Consider the following 19,224-nt stretch of genomic DNA (forward strand, 5'->3'; position numbering starts at 1 on the left):
TACTTTAAACCAATAATGTGAACATTTTAGTAATTAGTACAACTCCTACCATATGGTTTAATAAACAACTTTAATAGGAATCTGGATCCTAACTCTCCTCAATTCATATGGTTTAGTAAACAACTTCAACAAGAATTTGGAATCTAATTCTCCTCAATCCAACTCCTACTCGATTCAATTCCTCTTAATCTGTATCAGATTTGTAAACATGCCATAATTTAATTTAATTTTGAACTTGTACTTTTCACTTATTATCACTAGCCTCTCGCTTTTTTTTTTTTCAAATTTTAAAATTTATTTTAGAACTAAAAAAGATAATGATTAGTTGTGTTTCATTAAAATATGATCCATTATTTGATTTTTTATTTATTTTTAAAATATACAAAAATGTGAATTTACTATATTATTCTTATTTAATAAATAATTTCAATTCTTAATATTTACATTAGCCAAAAATATTTTCTAATATTTTAAATATTTTATCATTGTCTGTCTCTTGCTTTATATATATGGATATATAGATTCTAACCAAACCAACCACTGGACGCAAATCTCCAAAGTAGCGGTGCCGCGAAAAGTCAAAGAAAACGACGTAGTTTCGTTTCCGTGCCACGTTCTTTTGCTTTGCCGTTAAGGTATTCTCTCCCTCTCTCTCTCTCTGCTTCTGTTGGAGAAGAAAACTTGATGATTTGAATCTTCGAAAACCCTAATTCCACTTCAATGGGGATTCTTTCTATTCGTCCACGCTTCATTTGATTCTCAATCGCAGTATTAATCCAGGTAAATTAATTTCACCGCGATCTCTAACATTTTCTGTATTCTCTAATTTTTTGGTTTTTTTAGGCGCCTGAATTTGCATTGAAAGCTAACGTATTATTATGTTTTTGTCTTTCATTTGGCAGAAACTGAGGTCTATAATGCAAGATGCAAAGCCCAATTCCAGCGAATCCGCACCGTTGATGGTACCCATCATTCTCTTGTAGCATTCAAATTGTTTATTTTTACAGTGATTTAATTAATATTTTCGCAGAAAGAATTACATTTTGAAAGCTTAGCTCATGTTTATTTGTGCAATGGAAGGAGAATGATAATTATATTACGAAAGTTTTGATCTTCCTGAGATTTTGATAAACTATTTTAGTGTAGTTTTACGAGAATATGGTATTATTTCAAAGCACCAATACTAGCTTCTAGCAAGCATTGTTATTGGACTCTGGGGTACCAGTTGCTGATTGTGTCTAATCTCTATCCTTATGTATGAAGAAATGACAAAATTAGACGATGCAACCAGTGGGTTTTGTGGCCTGAATCTGATTGTGTATTTCACTTCGAATTTTTTTATTAAAAAAAAATTAAGAAATCTCTTCATGGAATTGGCAAATATTTAGCCCCTTCATTTTATTTATTTATACAGTTTTCTCCAATTATCAAGCTTTGGTGATGTCTTCTGTTTATTGCACTTCTTCTTTATGTTGTATTGTTACGTAAAAGAAAATTTTCCAAATGTTAATTCCTTGCTCATTTTTAACAGCTCCTGTTTTTTCAGGCTCAGAATGATACTTTAAGAAATGATGGGGTCATCCCTCAGCTATTTACCTCTGTACCATCTCTCAACGAAGCTGCTTCTTATCTTTCTCAGACAACTTCATTATTCACACGCTGTTTCTCTGACTATTCTGGTAATCATACTGTTCCATATGGAGATTGCTTCAGTTTTTTATTCTCTTGTTTATCCTTCTTTATATTTTCCTAGCCTGTTGTGGAAGTGACTAATGTGGAGGTGGGGAGTTGGTTATCAGATGTATTAACCTGGAAAAGTATGCACGTTATTACCCATAATAGCTTCGCTCTGTAGACTTCCATTAGTTTGGATTTTTATGATTATTATTATTTTGGTATTTCCCTAAGTACAGTTTTCTTAGTTTTACTAGTTTTCTACCATGCCGACATTAATATCTTACAAGATCAACCAAACTACTTGAATATAATTTTCTCTGGAGAATGAAACTGTATTTTGCAGAAGTACATGCCTTATAAGACATTAGACTAGCAGAGTTCGTATATTATCTGCAGACCTTAGCATGAATATTTTTGCTAGGTATCTTCCTTTTCCATTTTTTTCACTAGTTGAAACTTGAAATGGAGCATAATTCTAATTTAAAGTTTGATCAGATAATGTAATCGATCCTTTTTCATCTGAGTCCTTTCAACCTTACTCGCATCTCTGAGTAGAATTTGATGATGTGGCACATTTGAAATAAGCTTCTCGCATGCCCCTTATGTAGTTTTCTTTTCATTTGTCCTTACTAATTATTAACTTATGATTATTATGAATTTTATATTTTACTTGCATGCATCTATTTTTCTGAGTTGTCATGAGCATTGGATCTTAGATTGATCTAGTTAAATGTCTCTGCTATTTTGCAGCAGATCTGTCTTCTAGCGATTCAGGGGTTTCAAATGAGCATGCTCAGGAATTGGTGACCTTTTCTTCTGGACAACCTAGGGGATCTTTTGCTACATCTGGTGATCATGCGTCCTCAAGTGGAAACCACTCAGCATCTGCAGAGTCATCTAGTAATGCAACAGATGCTCCCTCTGTACTTGATGGAACACTGAGAAGCTCTGCAGGAGATTCATCTCAAAATTCTAGTGTCCTCGTCAAATCTGATCCTAGTGGCCCAGGCGGCATTTCTATCTTTCAAGGGTATTTGTTCCCAGCATACTACTTATTAGTGTTTTTTGGAGCTATCCTTCTATAATTAATATGAGTTTAAAAATCATTCTTGAAGTGAAATTTAGTATTGTCAGACCGGCAATTTTTTTTCCAAAGAAAACTTGGTTGAAGAGAAAAACATTGTATAGCAATGCTAAGACATCAGAACATCAAGGATTATGTAGGACTCCAAGACAAAATCAGCAATACAAATGCCTAGTATTAAGTAACTGAGCTAATCAGACAACAATTAAGCTATTCAAGATAGTCAACTCTTAAATCAATCTACAGGCTGTAAACATTCTATATTAATGACACTCCCCATCTTGCTGGAAAGTGGATATCCACAACTCCCAGATTGCTACAAATAGAGTAAAACAAATTTGTTGGAAGAGCCCATGTACTAACCATCAGCACAACTCTCAGCCATAAATAAAAGAAATTCTCGGGGGGAAATAAAAAAGCTTTGACCTGGAAATGATGTATCTTGATAGCTATTATACCACAAGAAACTCAGAAAACCGTACAGGGTATTGTGGATGGCTGATATTTTCATGCTTTGGGTTTGTAGAAAATGACTGAGGATCAAGAGAAGGGTTTTTTTATTGTCATCTAAAGAAATGCATGCTAGTTATGGTTACAGTGATTCGAGGTAAGAATAACAACCGAAAAAGAAAGAGAAGACAAATTCTAGGAATCGTTGCTCTCCATGAAAACTACATAGCCTTAGAAACCATGAAACATTAGTAGTATGAGATGAACCTTATTAGGAACCATGCTGATGTACCATTAGTTCCAATTATGTCTCAGTTGGGAATTCCACCAAAATAAGCTTGTCTCCTAATGCGAAGAAACATAGGAATATGACTCATGGCAGCAGTGGTTACTAGAGTAGTTTATGGGGGATGCCTTGTGGGCCCTAGATTGAAACTAAACCCAAAGAATTTCCATGGTATATCTTTAAGCTTGTTTTTTCTCTGAGATTCTTGCTACCTGCAGCGTTCACACTTTCCAAAATTAGCGGTAATGATTGTGTTCATTTTCAGCCTTGTTGACCGGGTGCGAAGAACTGTTCGCGGGTCTGCAGATGATATAGGATGGCTACAACGTGATCCAACAATGCCCCCTGTTGAAGACGGAACTGAAAGGTTCATTGAAATTCTGGGGGATATCAGGTGTGATATGCTGTATTTTGTTGTGCATATAATATCTGCTTTTCATGTTAATGGCAATAATAATGGATATGTTATTCCCTTTGACAGGCATGGTGTTCACAGATTGCCAAATTCGATGGTTTGTTTGTTGCTTCCAGGTATCATTCTTTTATATCACACAAAAATTATTAATAATACTTAAGTCGAGAAATTACATTGCAAGAAACAACATCTCCATCACCTTCCCACTTTCTGCCCTATTTGGGGCATGCTTGGATGCTCCCAGTGGTGGATTTAGGGAGCCTTCTGGGTTTCTCTCCATCTAATCTTTGCTCTTTTTGTTCCTACATGTCTTGCTGGAGACTGGACTTCTAGAGTACATGGAAATTTTATTTTTTATTTTTGTTTTGCATATTCAATTTTGCTTATAGTAAAGTGCTAATGAAGTTTGGTTACTTCTGTAATCAATAGGTCTTTTCAGCAACCATGGACCTCTATATTTTGTAAATACAAAAATGAGTCTCTCAAAGATGGGTCTGGCCTGTCATATAGCCAAGATTCATAGTGAGGTATGTTCTTCATTTAAATTTAAAGAAAGGGTTTTTTTGCACCTTGTTAATTATATTCTGAACTAAGTTTTTGCCAATTACTAATCAGGCTTCAGTTGAGAAAAATGCTCAAGAGATAAAAGAATACATTGAGGAATTCTATTGGGGTTCCAAAAAGCGTGTTTTGCTTCTTGGACATAGCAAAGGGGGAATAGATGCAGCAGCTGCTCTATCGTTGTATTGGCCTGACTTGAAAGATAAGGTTGCCGGGTTGGTTTTAGCACAAAGTCCATATGGTGGTAGCCCAATAGCTACGGATATCTTGCGAGAGGGACAGCTTGGTGATTATGTGAACTTACGAAAGCTAATGGAGATTCTGATCTGCAAAGTGATTAAGGTATAATGAGGAGCATGATAGTGATTTTAATATTAAAATGTTGTGTTATCCATTGAAACAACATTTACAGTGAAGCATATTTTCTGTGTTTATGGAGTTTCTGTTATCATCAAACATATTGTAGGTCACTCCCATGATGAATTTGTCACTTTTTCCTAGGATGTTTTTTTAATATAGCATCTCATCTTCTTCTGTGAAGGGTGATTTGCAAGCTCTGGAAGATTTGACTTATGAAAAAAGAAGAGAATTTTTGAAGAAACACCCGTTGCCAAAGGAACTCCCTGTTGTTTCATTTCACACAGAAGCTGCAATCTCTCCAGCTGTACTAGCTACATTATCTCGTGTAGCACATGCGGAGCTACCTATGGTTGCTCCTCTTTCTACAGGCCAGCCGGCAAAACTCCCAGTGGTAATTCCCCTTGGTGCAGCTATGGCTGCCTGTGCACAGCTTCTGCAGGTCAGATATGGCAAGAAGAGTGATGGACTTGTCACATGCTGCGATGCAGAAGTTCCTGGATCCATTGTTGTTCGGCCAAAACGTAAATTAGACCATGCCTGGATGGTTTATTCTTCATTGACAGATGACCCTTCTGAAGCAGATGCTTCTCAAGTGTGTGAAGCTCTTTTGACGTTGCTTGTGGAAGTTGGGAAGAAGAAGAGCGATCATGCAGACATGGAGCAGAAGAAGAGCAATCATGCAGATATCGGGCAGAAGAAAAGCGATCATGCGAAAGACGAATGAGGCTGAAGAACTTACTTTTCATCTCATTGTTGTGCTTTTGTTGTAATATAGTAATTTACATCCTTTAGGGGTATGGTTCTCATGTTTGTAGATAGCTGATGCTCGGGTCAACGAATAGGTTCCCAGGTTTTCCCTTTTTCTATCTTCTCATTCTTTTGATTCAATTGGAGAAAAGTTGAATAACTGTTAGACTTAGAATACAGTGCAATAGAAGCGGAAGCTCATCTGTATTTTTACAGGCTAGGAAGGACGTTGAAAAGTAATGAACTGTTTTGCTACCACTCTAAATTTGTAGCTAAAGCGATATTTAATGTTGTATTGTGTGTTGTACTCGCTAGATAGATGTATTTCTTACACGGGCATTCTTGGAGGTTTTTTTTTTTTTCGTTGGTATTTTCAAAAAATATGTTGATTTTTTGAAAATTATACTAACACATCCTGACTTTCTCCTTGCTGACAACCAACCGCGAGGAAGCTAAGGGGGGGAGGTGGCCACTGCCCCTCCTCCCCTCCTCCCCTCCGCCCATCTTTCCCTTTCTCTCCTCATCTCCCCTTCTTTTTCTCCCATATTTTCCTTTCCTCTTATCTCCTCTTCTCCTCCCTTTCCCCACCCCAGATAATCTAGGTTTGTTTGTCTATTTGTTTTGTTTTGTTGTTTTTGCAGTGTTCTAGGTGACTGGTGTTGTCTTTGTCTCGGCGGCGGCGATAATAGTGACGTTGGATTGTGTCTCTCCTTAGAAGAGTTGTGATACTTGGTGGCTGATGTTTTGTCTCTATTTTAACGGCGGCGGCGGCAGTGACACTGGTGGTAGTTGTTGGGATGTGGTGCTCTTCTCTACTCTGCGCCGACCGAAGAACTATGCTTGATCATAGGAGGTTTTCTTTGTCAAGTTCTGAGTTGAAGTGGAGTGCTTCTCATGGGTCTTTTTACAGTTGTTTCTATGTTTGTCCTTCGTGTTCTCTCTTGGTTTCTACTAAGGTATGACTTACAGTTTGTATGGGTATCAAAAGACTATGATTTTGCTCATAGAATGCTTCTTTTGACAATTGGGATGTTCTGTGGTCCTCTCCTGTGGGTTTACTATTTGGGGTTTCTATGGTTCTCTCATGTGGGTCTACTGTGTTGGTCTCTAATTGCGGTTCTCGTCGGAGGTTTTTGTGTTAGGTTTTGTTTTTGACTTATTCTTTTATTGTAATGGTCCAAAGTGATCTGAATTGGACTCTCCTGTTAGTCCATGACATGTGTGGTACTATTTCCTCTCCTTGGATTCTTGTCCTAGGAAGGTTTTAACGATGTCATTGTATCATGTCGCTTTTTGCAGATGTTCAAATTTTTGAAGTTAATTTTGTTATTTGTAGATTTTTTTTAATGACAATCGCAATTTTTGAACGGAATAGGTTTTGTGAAAAAAATTAAAACCTCAAAAAGTGTTAGTGTGATTTCCAAAACATCAGAAATTTTGTGAAAACACGAAAAACCTTAGTGAGTGAGAGCGTATCTAACCCTTTCTAAGGTGATGTTTGATTGCGAGGATAGGATGAAATGGGAATGAGAATTATGTTGGGAAGCACATTTGCTACGGTACCTAACTGAGGTTCAAGATATGAAAAATAATATCTCAGTGGGAGTTCCGACACATAAACATTGCAAGGAAACATCACCTAAAAAATCATAAATTATTATCTTATGATAAACTATAATAAACTTGAAAAATAATATTGACATGTTATATTCAACTAAATATTACATCAATTTGTAGGTAAAATGTAATAAAAGCCTCCTATCAGTTGTGCTACTTTTCCTTGACAAATTTATTTTTGGATACATTCTCCTCAAAAAATTTCACAAATAATAAATTTATGTCATTATAAATGCTATTCTCTTGTGACTAAACTTTCTCAACATAACTTTCTGGATATGGTATTTAGATTTTATAGCTTTTGTGGTAGCATACTTATATCACATTTACGGTGAGAGATTAGGGTTTATAACTTTTGTGCTTATTTACTTATCTCACATTTACGGAGAGAGCGGCGCAATTGCAGTCCTTTCTCCATTTCTAGCTCTTAGAGCAGCTTCATAAGCCTTGATCCTTTCTTCTTAGCTAACTTGGAGATGCTGTTGGAACATTAGAGCCTTCGACAACAACCTCTCTGCGATGCTAGTTAATTTTGAGAAGCCATTTATGCGTCGCGAATTTTAGTGAAGAGGAAATAGAGGTGAGAGATTGTCTAGAGCATTACAACTGGTAATTTTTTTTTAAATTAACAGAGAAATAGCCTCACAAACATGAAATTGCTTCCATGATCAAATTAAGAGACATGCAAAACTTGAAATGAAAAAAAAAAAAAAAAACCTTTATTTTGAAGTGTTAAATATTGTTGCTAGAGAAAAGAAAATTAGAGTGAATCATAGAAATTTTTTTATTTATTTATTAACTATTCTCTTCTATAAATTTGCTTTTGTTTATGTGATGAATGAACATCAATTTGAATGGTTAGGTTTTGATTGATTTGTTTGGGTGTTGTACTTTTTCGATCTTGTGCTAAAAAAGTTTGAAGAATTTATTTGTTGAGCATAAAATTAATGATTATGCCAAGATATTGTTTTAAATGCTACTGATTTTTAATTAATCAGATAAATTTAGGCATGCACACTTTGATATTAGCTGTTATTGTTTAAGCTTTCACATTAGTTGTTATTTTAAAGTTTAAACTGTTCACTATATTCTCATTTGTGAGTTTTACGGATAGATTTGCTGCTAATTTAAGTTGTTAAATCTTCCAAAAAACTTGTGAAAATTAAATGATATTTTAACTTGATTAGACTAAAATATTTTTCTAATCATTTTACCTAAATGTAATTAAAGTTTGAAGAGCATTATTGGATTTGCTCTACTTTCATTGAAAACAAATTATTTTAGGTGAATTCTATATTTATTACCATTAAGTTAATGATTAAATTTGAGAAATGATTACATAAAAGATTATCCAAAAAAAAAAAAATTTAGCTATAAAAATGATTAATTTTTTATTTTTGATACAAGTAATATTCAACTTTAATTTAATTTAAATTACGGAAAGAAAAATTTAACCTCATGTATGCAATAATAAGAGTTGTAGAGCTGTTATTATTATTATTATTTTCAGTTTAAGTTGTTTATCCCACTAACTCCTCAAACAGTCAAAGTCACTCAATTTGGGAGCCCAACTGGCAACAACCTAGGCAAGTAGAGTGGCAGTTTCATCATGCAGAACTGCAAGTGAAAGTGAGCAAATTATCGGCTGCGGGCCGAAGTAGATCCAACCTCACTATCAACCAATCACACTTGAGGCTCTCAATCCAACCGGGTCTTAGTTGACCTTGTATTCCCCGAACACATACTCACCTAGATTTAATGCCCAAAATACCCTTCTTACATTCACGAAATTCCATGCTGCCATTCTTCGTTTTTAATTCTGGTACAAAATTACAAAACCATACAAAAGTCAATTTATTTATTTATTTTCTGGTTTTTCTGAGTGTGTTGGAGCCTTCCAGTCACAGCCGAGAGCGCGAGAGCGAGAGCGAGAGAGAGATCAGATGGATCAAAACTCCTAAACACTCTAAAGATTAAGAGAGAGAGACAGAGAGAGGGATTGTGGGCTTTGAATTAGGGTTTGAGAATTTGGGATTTCAAAGCACAAAAGGAAACGAAGGAACCGTCCATTTTGTTGGTTTTTTTCTATCTGGGGCTTTCAACTAGGGTTTCTCTCTCTTCTATTTTTCTAGGGGTTGATGGTGTGCCTAGTTGTGGTTTAAAAGGAATTAATTTGTTTGGGGCTGTTCTTGTTTAGGGGGGTCTGGTGTAATGTAAGTGGAACTGTTTGGGGGGGTTTCTAGGGTTTCCAATGGGGAGCACAGGTGAGCATGATCGAAAACGCCGTCACTTTAGCTCCCTATCACCCACGGCTGCTACTGCTAAGAAGCAGCCCTTTTTGCCCATTTCTGAGGACAAAAAGGTGAGGCCTTTGTTCCTGTTGCTTCTAGTTGCACATGTATTTCATTATTAGTGTGAAGCAATTCTGTGCTTGGGTTTGAATTTTGGATTATTCGTATTGGGTATATTGGTTTTTGTTATTTTGCTGATTTAGTTTGCCAATAATTTGAATAATTCAGCCCTGTAGTCATTGTTGAAGGATTTTTATGTCGCTTTTAGTTTGAGGAATTTTACTACTTCATCAATTAAATTACCACTTTATTGTGATGCACAAATTTTCAGGCTCTGGTTTTGCCCCCAATCTATTTGTAAGGATTTTATGGACCCAAAAGTTTGTGATGATTTTACCCAATGGCAATTGTTTGATGATATGGTTTGAAACCAACACAAAATTAATGTGACCTGCTAACAAGAATAATAGATAAATTGGGCCAGTGTTAAACACAGAGAACAATACTCTGAATGAAAGACAAGTTTAACTTGTATGTGAAAATTTTCCTTTTCATTTCTTCTCTGGTATTGCATGAAACCTCTTAGAGAAATGAGTTTATGCTAAGAGATAAAGTATCCTAGTTGAGTTTAATGGTTCACAAAAATGTGTGTTGACTTGAAAACAATACGATTATTAAATAGGTCTGCTTGATATAAAGTCATCTAACACGGGCTAGGTAGAGTTAACTGTTATTTGACACAATACAAACATGATACTTTCCATCTTTAAGGATTATGTGTGCGCTTCTTAGATATATTAACTTTACAGGCCCACGCACTCCTTTTTTTAGTCAAATATCATTTCTTAGTTAAGGTGGTTGGGCTCTAAAATATGATAGGGTGGGAGAAGAAGAGAGAATATAAATGAGATGTTATGTAGTACTTATTTGGATGTTCATTGAAGACATGAAGAGATAATTTAAATTGAAGGCATTCATTTGAAAGTCAAATGAAACACGTAGGTGATTTTCTTAGATATATGTAATCTTCTTGTTTTTTAACTTATGTTGTCCTTTTTGACGTGTAGCTTGACATTGCTGTCCTTCAATATCAAAATCAAAAGCTATTACAGAAGTTAGAGACTCAGAAGGTTGAGTACTCTGGTCTTGAGAATAAATTTTCTCAAATGAAGGACAAACAAAAGCCATATGATACCACATTATCAGTGGTCAATAAGTCTTGGGAAGAGGTAGGAACCCTCTTGTCTGTTATGACTTTCTCTCCTTTGCTCGTATGCATATGGTGCTATATATTGCTTGAGGGGAAATTGACTATATGTTTTGACAATAGGTGGTTAATGACTTGGAATCATGTTCCATCCATTCAAGAGAGTCGAGCTGTCAGCACGATGTTAAAGACAAGTCAATCATGGATGGTGAGGATCATGCTTGTTCTATGCAGTGGTGCTAGTTATGATGAATAAGCTTAGTTAATTCTGGGTCTAACTTCATGAAGTCTGTGCGTGTGTTCTTATGTGCGTATATATATATATATATATATACATATATTTTACTAAACTTGCTAGTTGCTGTAAAATTACTGAGTTGGCTAAGTAATGGGGGGTTTTCTTAAGAATGTTGGACTTCGTTTTTAATTAATGCTGATTGAGTCATTCAATACTGTATAGTGTTATTTCTTATTAGACATGTTATTCATCCTGCTATCCAATTACATTGTATTATGTTTTTAGGGGCGGTACATCTATGGTAATCTAAAAGAATTCTTTTGAAGCCTTTGGGCATTAATGAATGCCTCAAGTTGAGATGATTTTTACGCACTGTCAGTTTTATTTAATTTTCAAAGTAGTACTATTATTATTTGCTCACAGCCCCCTGCTCCAACTCTGATTTCTTAGTTGTTTACCATGCTGTTTCTTCTTTTCATATGTATGTTGTGAATCAGATGATTCACAGAGCTTGAAAAATTTATGGGGGTCTGGATTCATACTTTGCATACTTGTAAGAAGCATCAATACTATGGGTGTTCAAATATACTTGCTGCTAAGGTTGCCTTGTATTGTTTATCAGATGGGGCTCCATCTGCATTGCAGGATGCTTTTCTTAACCGCCTTGCACAAGCAGGTGCAACTGAAAGTTCATGTACATATAACATTTCTAATCAGATGGAAGAAGGTAGAGGAACTACCTTTGAAAAGACCAAGAATATTATAGGTAATGTCATAGCTGCAATTGACAACCAGTGGCATGTAAAGGATGCATTGCATGATGCACTGTTGAAAGAGCTTCCAGACGAAGGTGAGAGTTTAGGAGATTAGATGTATTTCACGTATCATATGTTGTGAAACATTTGCTTTCAAAATTATCCCTCAGATTTTGTGTGTGCTGCTCCTTTTCATAGGCACAAGTAGGCAGAAGACATCAAGTGACTTTAAAAATGAAGTTAAGAACTTGAGATTGGCATTTAGCGATATGTTTGTGAAGCACAAATTGCTGGCAAGGGAACTGCAGAGCCACCGTGACATGGATGCAAAGAATAAAGCTGAACTTAGACGTTTAAAAGGTAAAATATTTTTAGAATCCTTGTTGGTTTCTTTTCAAAACATTTTGGTAACATCCCCTTTAGTTTCTTTGTTGTATTTATTTTTTTATTTTTTTTTGGGGAGGGGGGTGGGGCGGGGGAAGGGAATAGTTATGTATTGATTTTGGGGTTTTTAATGTTCTCCGTTGTGGACGGTTTGTCTCTCTACAATGAGTCTTTGTCTCTCCATGATGGGAGAGTCTAATGTACCACCTATAATGGGAGTCTCTGTGTGTGTGTGTGTGTGTGTGTGTGTGTGTGTGTGTGTGTGTGTATATATGAGCTTGTTGAATGTTATTATTCTTATGATGAGAGTTCTCTGTTCATTGCACTTTTTTCTTTTCATTTTTTCTTAATGATATGTTTTTATATATATATATATATATATAAAAGTTGTTTAATCACCTGTCCTTCAAAAAGGAGGAAGAATTTTATTTCAGTTGGTTATGATTTTCATGGTTTGATATGTCACTGAATGTTCTGAAAGTCTGTTATGTTTTGGTTGTATTTTGAAGGGGAGTTGGAAGCTGCAGTTAGTGAATTAGCAGATAGTAATTGTCAACTAGCAACTCTTAAGGCAGAGAGTGATGCTGCAAAAGGGGCAGTTTTCCCAGTCCTAAATTTTGCGAACAAGCATGTTGATAGGGTTAGAGATAAGCAAAAAGATCTGCAAGATATGGAGTCTACCCTCAAGGAGCTAATGGTATTGTGCTGCCTTTTCTCTCCTTGATTCACTTCTGAAAGCTGATTTTGAAAGGAGTAATCATGTTAATTGATTCGAGCTCTGCAGGACCAAGCTTCGAGTCGTCTAATGGACATAAAAGGCCTTCATGAAGAAAGGATAAAAATATTACAGCAGTTATCTAGTTTGCAGGTTATTTTACTGTGCTACTATGGGCTTTTTCTATGTAAATGCGAGTTCAACTTTACTCTTCACTTCTTGCATTTTTGAGTTCTTATTTAGTCATGTAAGTGAAATTGGGATTTTATTTTATTTTATTTGCAGAACATGCTTAAGAATGTGAAGTGTATTTCCTCTTCCCAAGCCTATCAGTTGGTGAGAGATCAAATAGAAAAGTCAAAGTCAGAAGTTTTTGAGTGCCAGGCCTTATTTGAGAAACTACAGGTTGTAACTGGTCGGTAGTTTCATTTATGCCTCTATCGGTAATTTTGTTGAAACTGTACTGTCATTATGCTGATAGTTTCTTGTTCCTTGAAATCATTAGGTTGAGAAGGATAATCTTTTGTGGAGGGAGAGGGAACTGAATGTGAAGAATGACATTGCTGATGTTTTTCGAAGATCTTCTGCAGTTGTTGATTCTAGAATTTCTGATCTGGGTATAGAAATACAGAAACAGATTGAGGAAAGAAAAATGATTGAAGCGAAGCTGGAAGAGGCGTCAAGAGAACCAGGTTAGAGAAAATCTGATGCTTTCTTTTTAACTCTGGAATTCTTGCTGCATTTTTTCACTGTGGACACCCTGAAATTGTGTTCACCATTTCAGGAAGAAAAGAAATCATTGAAGAATTTAAAGCCTTGGTTTCTTCATTTCCTGAGGAAATGGGTACCATGCAAGGTCAATTACGTAAATACAAAGAGGCTGCTTCTGATTTTCATTCTTTACAGGCTGACGTGCAGTCTCTTTCCAGCATTCTTGATAGGAAGGTGGGTATTTATGTTATTCAGTGAAATTCTTGGTTGCATTGAAAAATTTAAACTGTTTCCTTTCCAAACAGGTGAAAGAGTGCGAGACTTTATCTGCCAGATCCGCAGATCAAGTTGCTGAGATACAAAATTTGAATGCTGTGGTATGTGTCTCTTCCTACTGTGACTGAATTTATGTTGCATGCCGGGTGGAAGTGTTGAATTAGTGAGCTTGTCTTATTTGACTGACGCTTTTTGTTATTTATTCGTGAATAAGTACCGCTTTTAAGTAGCCTGCATTTTTGGGATAAAAGGAAAAAGAGTAATCTTTGAGCAGTAGTGTTGGTTGTGTCTCTATCTTGTTTTCGACATGCATAGTAGATTTATTATGTTGGTGGGTATGTTTTGTGGATTTGTTACATTCCATTTGATAGTTGAATCTGCTGAACGTTTCACTTGGTATGCACTTACACTCATATTTATATAATATTAGATATCAGTGGCTCTTGGGTTATAAAATGGCTTTGTCAACTTTTTCTTATGTAATATTAGATATGATTTGTTTAGGTTCATCAACTTTTTCTTTCCCCCATTATTTAATGTAGGTTCAAGATTTAAAGGAGAGTGAATCAGAGTTAAAGCTGATTTTGGAAATGTATAGACATGAGTTGACTGATCCAAGGTAAAGTGCCTTTACAAGTGTTTGGTGGTTTAGTTATGTGCAGCTTCATTTAAGTACTTTGCAAAGAATGGCACTTTTTGAATAGCATCTATCCAGGACTTATCAAAAGAATTTTAAAATTGTCTTGCATTTTTTGATATTAAATTGTTTCTTTCTATTAACTAAATCAATGTAAGTTTTGTAAGGTATGCAGTTGGGTTTTATATAATTATTCACAAGTGAATCTTTAAGGTCTCATGTTCGTTTATTTCCAGTTACATGATGCTGGCTTCAGTTGAACACTGTCATAACTCAATTGTAATAGTTAATGTGATTTTACCAATTCAGCTGATTTGCTTGTCATGTGTTGGAGTTTATCTATTTGCAGGGATGTCTTGGAAGCTAGAGATTTGGAATGCAAGGCATGGGCTCATGTTGAAAGTTTGAAGTCCTCTCTTGATGAACACACCTTGGAATTACGAGTTAAGACAGCAAATGAAGCTGAGGCCATTTCTCAACAAAGGCTCGCTGCTGCAGAAGCTGAGATTGCTGACTTGAGACAGAAATTCGAAGATTCCAAAAGGTATACTTTTCTGATGTGGTCAAACTTTTTTTATTTAGTTATTTTGTATGATAGGAAACATAACTAATTTAGTAAAAATGAGTAGAAACACGTTGAACCCTTGTTCCACCTAAAGATGTCTTAACAATACAAATACATTGGAAAAACAGATTACTTTCTAATCAAGAAGCATAAACAAAAACACATGCAGGCCAAAGAACCCCAGAGACGCCCAAGATACTGTTGATTCCCAGTTCACATTCAATTTGTTTATTTATTATTTGTACTTATCGAGTCTCAGTGAGGTAAATTAAGGAGAAAATATTATTATTTAACTACTACAAGGGTTTTCTTTGAACCTCCATACTATATTTAAAGTATCATAATAATTTTGCATAATCAATTAAGCCTTTGGCTACTAAATCATGGGATCGACAATTTATGCTGCTGTCAGCCTTGTGCGACACTCTGCCTTTATCTGGGCTTAAAACCTGCTTGTTACAATGCAAAACTCTAAGCAAAATGCAGGTGGAGTTATAACTTATCTATGGTTCTTTATGGTAACTGGTAGACTATATTTGCTTAGGCAGTTCCTAGTTCTTGATTGACATGATTATTGCGTAGATGAATTTTTTTTCCTTCTCGATATTTCAGGGATATTTTGAGACTTTCTGATGCTCTGAAGTCCAAAAATGAAGAAAACGAGGCATACTTATCCGAAATTGAGGTTAGTTCTCTTCTTTATATGTGGACGAGATCTTTCATTTGTCATTGGATAGTTCTGACATTTTAGTTTGATTTTCTTCAGACAATTGGACAAGCATATGATGATATGCAAACTCAAAACCAACATCTACTGCAGCAAATTACTGAGAGAGATGACTATAACATTAAGGTGATTAACTCAGCATTTCCTTGTACCAGAAGGTTTGTGGTGGTGTAGATTTTGTATCCTGTAGTACAGAAAGGAAAAAAAAACACAGGCAACAGCATACAAAATTAATAACTATGCATAAAGTTTCTAGCATGGTTGAACTTTGATGACGTTAACTATGTATTTATTGTACTTTAAATGTCAAATTATATGATAGGATAAAATTATTAATATTTAACAAATAACTTTTTGTTGTCGTAAAAGTTAGTTACTTTATTTTATAAAAAATTATTTTGAGTATTATTAGGAAGGCTTGAACATTTTCTTAAAATTGGTTACTTTATATTGATTATGGTTTTTAAGAATAATGTAAGCATGCATCTTTCTCAGAAAAAAAAAAAGGGACTTTATTAATATAACCTTTCATTGATTCCTTTGGTTTTATTTGTTTTTTAAGTTTCTTAGGAGTATCTTTTAGTTTCTCATTGTTGTTGGCTGGGACGTGAGATAAATATAAAATTGTCAAATGCGACAAATGTGGTATTGACTTATTGATTATGACTTTATATTTAATAAATAGGGCTCAGGTTTAAACCTATGCAATCAGAAATCAACAAATTCTTTTTAAGGTAAAGACACATTATTTTATTTGGCTGGTTTGAACAACCCTGATCATCAGGGCAATTAGTTCCCGGTTAACTGAGTTGGAACAGTCAGTCTGAATCTGGTTTCTAAAGGTGTTCTTTTCATTGGATATTTTTCTTTTTGTGATGTCAACACCTACCAAACTATAATTTTGTTTATTTATCTGCCTCATCCAAACTGTTTGTTTGGATGAAGTTATATTTGAAATATAATTGGCAACCTTTGAAAATGCCAGTAATGCATGGAACAGAAGGTTAGTAGTATTTTTTCCTTTGCCAGATCTATGCATGCATCAGTCTACATGTGGTAGGCTAAATTGTTGGATTATTATATACACGTTCTAATATTAAGCTTCAATTTGCGGCTCTCTTCTTTCAGCTTGTTTTAGAGGGTGTGAGGGCTAAACAGCTGCAGAAGGCTGTACTCATGGATAAACGGAAAATGGAGAGGGAGATTCAACAAGGCAATGCATCTCTTAATTTCTATAACATGAAAGCTGTTCGAATTGAAGATCAGGTATTTCTAAACCTCCTATAAAACTTGAAATAAATTCATATGGAGTTGAGCTGAACTGATTGTTTGATACTTTCATTACAGTTGAAAATATGTAGAGATCAGATTCAGAAACTAGCAGAAGATAAGTTTCAAAGAGCAATTACATTGGAAAATACTCAAAAGAGATTGTCGGATGTCAGGAAGTCATCTCAGCAGGCACGGGAGGCTCTAGAGGAATCACAATCTAAAGTTGACAGAAGTCGAATGGGTCTGTCAGAGCTGCAGATAGAACTAGAGAGGGAAAGGTATAGTGGACGTTCTGCTCCGCTTCCTTCCAATCTTTTATAATGGTTGCATGACCTCATATTTTGTTGTTTGTTAGGTTTGAAAAGAAAAGAATAGAGGAGGAATTGGAAATTTTAAAAAGAAAGGCTTCACGGCTTCGAGCGCAGACAGAGGGTTCATCAATTGTTGAAAAACTTCAACAGGAACTTGGAGAATACCGGGAGATACTGAAGTGTGATGTCTGCCTCGACAGGACAAAACAGGTATCTGTTGACTCAACTTATATTTATTTAATTCCCGTTCCACATTTCTTAGCTTTTTGGAGGTGAAAATGTCCAAATATTGGATCCTAGTCAAGTAAATATGTGGACCAACATGGAAAATGTGAAGGTGGGTATGACTTCCTGTGAAATTTATAACATCCTACGGCACTTTGTAATGAATTAGGGCATTAAATGATACATGAAGCATCACAAAATTTGTGGATTTAATTTTAAACTGAGATGACTTCTATGAGGAAAGGTAACACATTAATATCCATTTGTGGTTTTAAAATCTTTTGCTATTTAATATCTGTTTAGAGACCAGTCAGTCAGAAATTTCATGCTTACTATCATTGTCACTGTTATAATCATCATTGTGGTCATCATTATTTTGGCGTTTCTGGCATAGCGCTTAGTTTCTTTTCTTTATCTTAATGCCAGGTTGTCATTACAAAATGCTATCACTTGTTCTGCAACCCTTGTGTGCAAAAAGTAATTGAAAGTCGACAGAGGAAGTGTCCACGGTGTTCCATGAGTTTTGGCCCTAATGATGTAAAATCTGTATACATCTAAGAGGAGATGGATGAAACGTTAATGAGACCTGCATCATGCATGTGCTCCAGTGCATGTGATCCCAGACTTGAATTATGAATACCTGCAGATTCCCATGTAATTGTTAAATTAGTGAAATTGTAGAGAAGCCTTTGTTTAGGAGCAGCTCCCGTTCCCTCATCAAACAGTGCAAATTACCTTAGTTTTGCTGGTTCTGCTTCTAGGTTGTCAATTTAACTCAATTTTCTAGTGCAGAATAATCGTTTGCCCCTTTTAAATGCTTGGAGCCCTGGAATCTTTCAATTTATCGTTTTCAGATTTATCCGAATGACCCATTGAGATTGTATTCCCGGTGGTGATGCAGCCTGCATGATCGTAAAAAGAATAAGTTTTTATGTTCGTAAGTCAAAAAATGGGGTTCTCTGATTTGCACTTAGTCAGTGTCTTTCTATCCGAGGGTTTTGTTTCTGCCGAAATTAGATGAACCTGTAACTGAATTTTCAGCTGTACAGATTTTACTAGATGTTTAGGTAGATCTTTTCAAGATATTTGGTGCACAACATTTCTTTAGAGATGTAAATGTTCTTCAGATGGATTATTCATTTATTTATAAATGCAAAGATCTCAGTTTTGATCATTTCTTCTTAGTAGTTTATCTGCAAATTTTCTTGTTCTTATTTGGACGTTTGGTTCAAGCCTTCATGGTTGGCATTTGTAGACCTGTGGGCGTTCTTTATCCTTGTTTCTTTTATTATTTGTTCCGAAGGGATTTTGTTTGTTCTATTTTATGTTCTTCCCCAAAAAGAAAGGAGAAAAAAGCTTAATAAGCCTCGTCAGCCTTTGATCAGATTGAATTGGATTGGGAAATCCATAATTCAATCTACATTGGATTGTATGCGAATCAGCTAAACATTATTTGTTTTGAACCCGAGCACCCTGGATTATTTGGACAATTCTTTGGTTCATGTGATTTCTTATGCACTTCCTCGTGGCATAAACCCTAAATCCTAAAGTTCCAGACTACAAAAACCAAAAATGTAATTGGACGGTAAAAGAATCTACAAGGACGTAGAGTACAAGAGCACATGCTCATTCTATCTGCCATTTTGAAGGGAGTTTCTAATTCATAATTGACATTCAGAAGTACAGGAGCGCACGGTCAACAATTGAAAACAT

At 35.4% G+C, this 19,224-nt stretch overlaps 2 protein-coding genes across 5 annotated transcripts; both read left to right on the forward strand.

The window, feature by feature from the left end:
- Positions 566-6,901, forward strand: LOC18785899. Of its 3 annotated transcripts, none has more exons than XM_020558091.1 (9): positions 566-780; positions 903-962; positions 1,532-1,679; positions 2,428-2,707; positions 3,763-3,891; positions 3,979-4,028; positions 4,342-4,439; positions 4,528-4,815; positions 5,015-6,901. In XM_020558091.1, exons 2-9 carry the CDS (start codon positions 918-920, stop codon positions 5,555-5,557), a joined length of 1,581 nt encoding a protein of 526 aa, XP_020413680.1. In that variant the 5' UTR covers positions 566-780; positions 903-917; the 3' UTR covers positions 5,558-6,901. The 3 variants fall into 3 exon arrangements, with proteins under 3 accessions (XP_020413680.1, XP_020413681.1, XP_007219007.1); XM_020558092.1 differs by having other exon boundaries at positions 2,431-2,707; XM_007218945.2 differs by having other exon boundaries at positions 567-780; positions 1,547-1,679.
- On the forward strand, positions 9,058-18,695 carry LOC18785558 (E3 ubiquitin-protein ligase BRE1-like 1). 2 transcript variants are annotated; one of them, XM_020557120.1, is made up of 19 exons: positions 9,058-9,559; positions 10,556-10,717; positions 10,819-10,903; positions 11,556-11,783; positions 11,887-12,048; positions 12,582-12,769; positions 12,857-12,940; positions 13,073-13,192; positions 13,293-13,479; positions 13,572-13,732; positions 13,804-13,875; positions 14,317-14,393; positions 14,746-14,955; positions 15,589-15,661; positions 15,743-15,829; positions 16,832-16,969; positions 17,051-17,253; positions 17,331-17,496; positions 17,938-18,695. In XM_020557120.1, the coding sequence occupies exons 1-19, from the start codon at positions 9,449-9,451 to the stop codon at positions 18,067-18,069; spliced, it is 2,646 nt and encodes an 881-aa protein (XP_020412709.1). In that variant the 5' UTR covers positions 9,058-9,448; the 3' UTR covers positions 18,070-18,695. The 2 variants fall into 2 exon arrangements, with proteins under 2 accessions (XP_020412709.1, XP_007218878.1); XM_007218816.2 differs by having other exon boundaries at positions 9,059-9,559; positions 14,761-14,955.

Source organism: Prunus persica, chromosome G2 (assembly GCF_000346465.2).
Source record: "Prunus persica cultivar Lovell chromosome G2, Prunus_persica_NCBIv2, whole genome shotgun sequence".
Lineage (NCBI taxonomy): Eukaryota > Viridiplantae > Streptophyta > Magnoliopsida > Rosales > Rosaceae > Prunus > Prunus persica.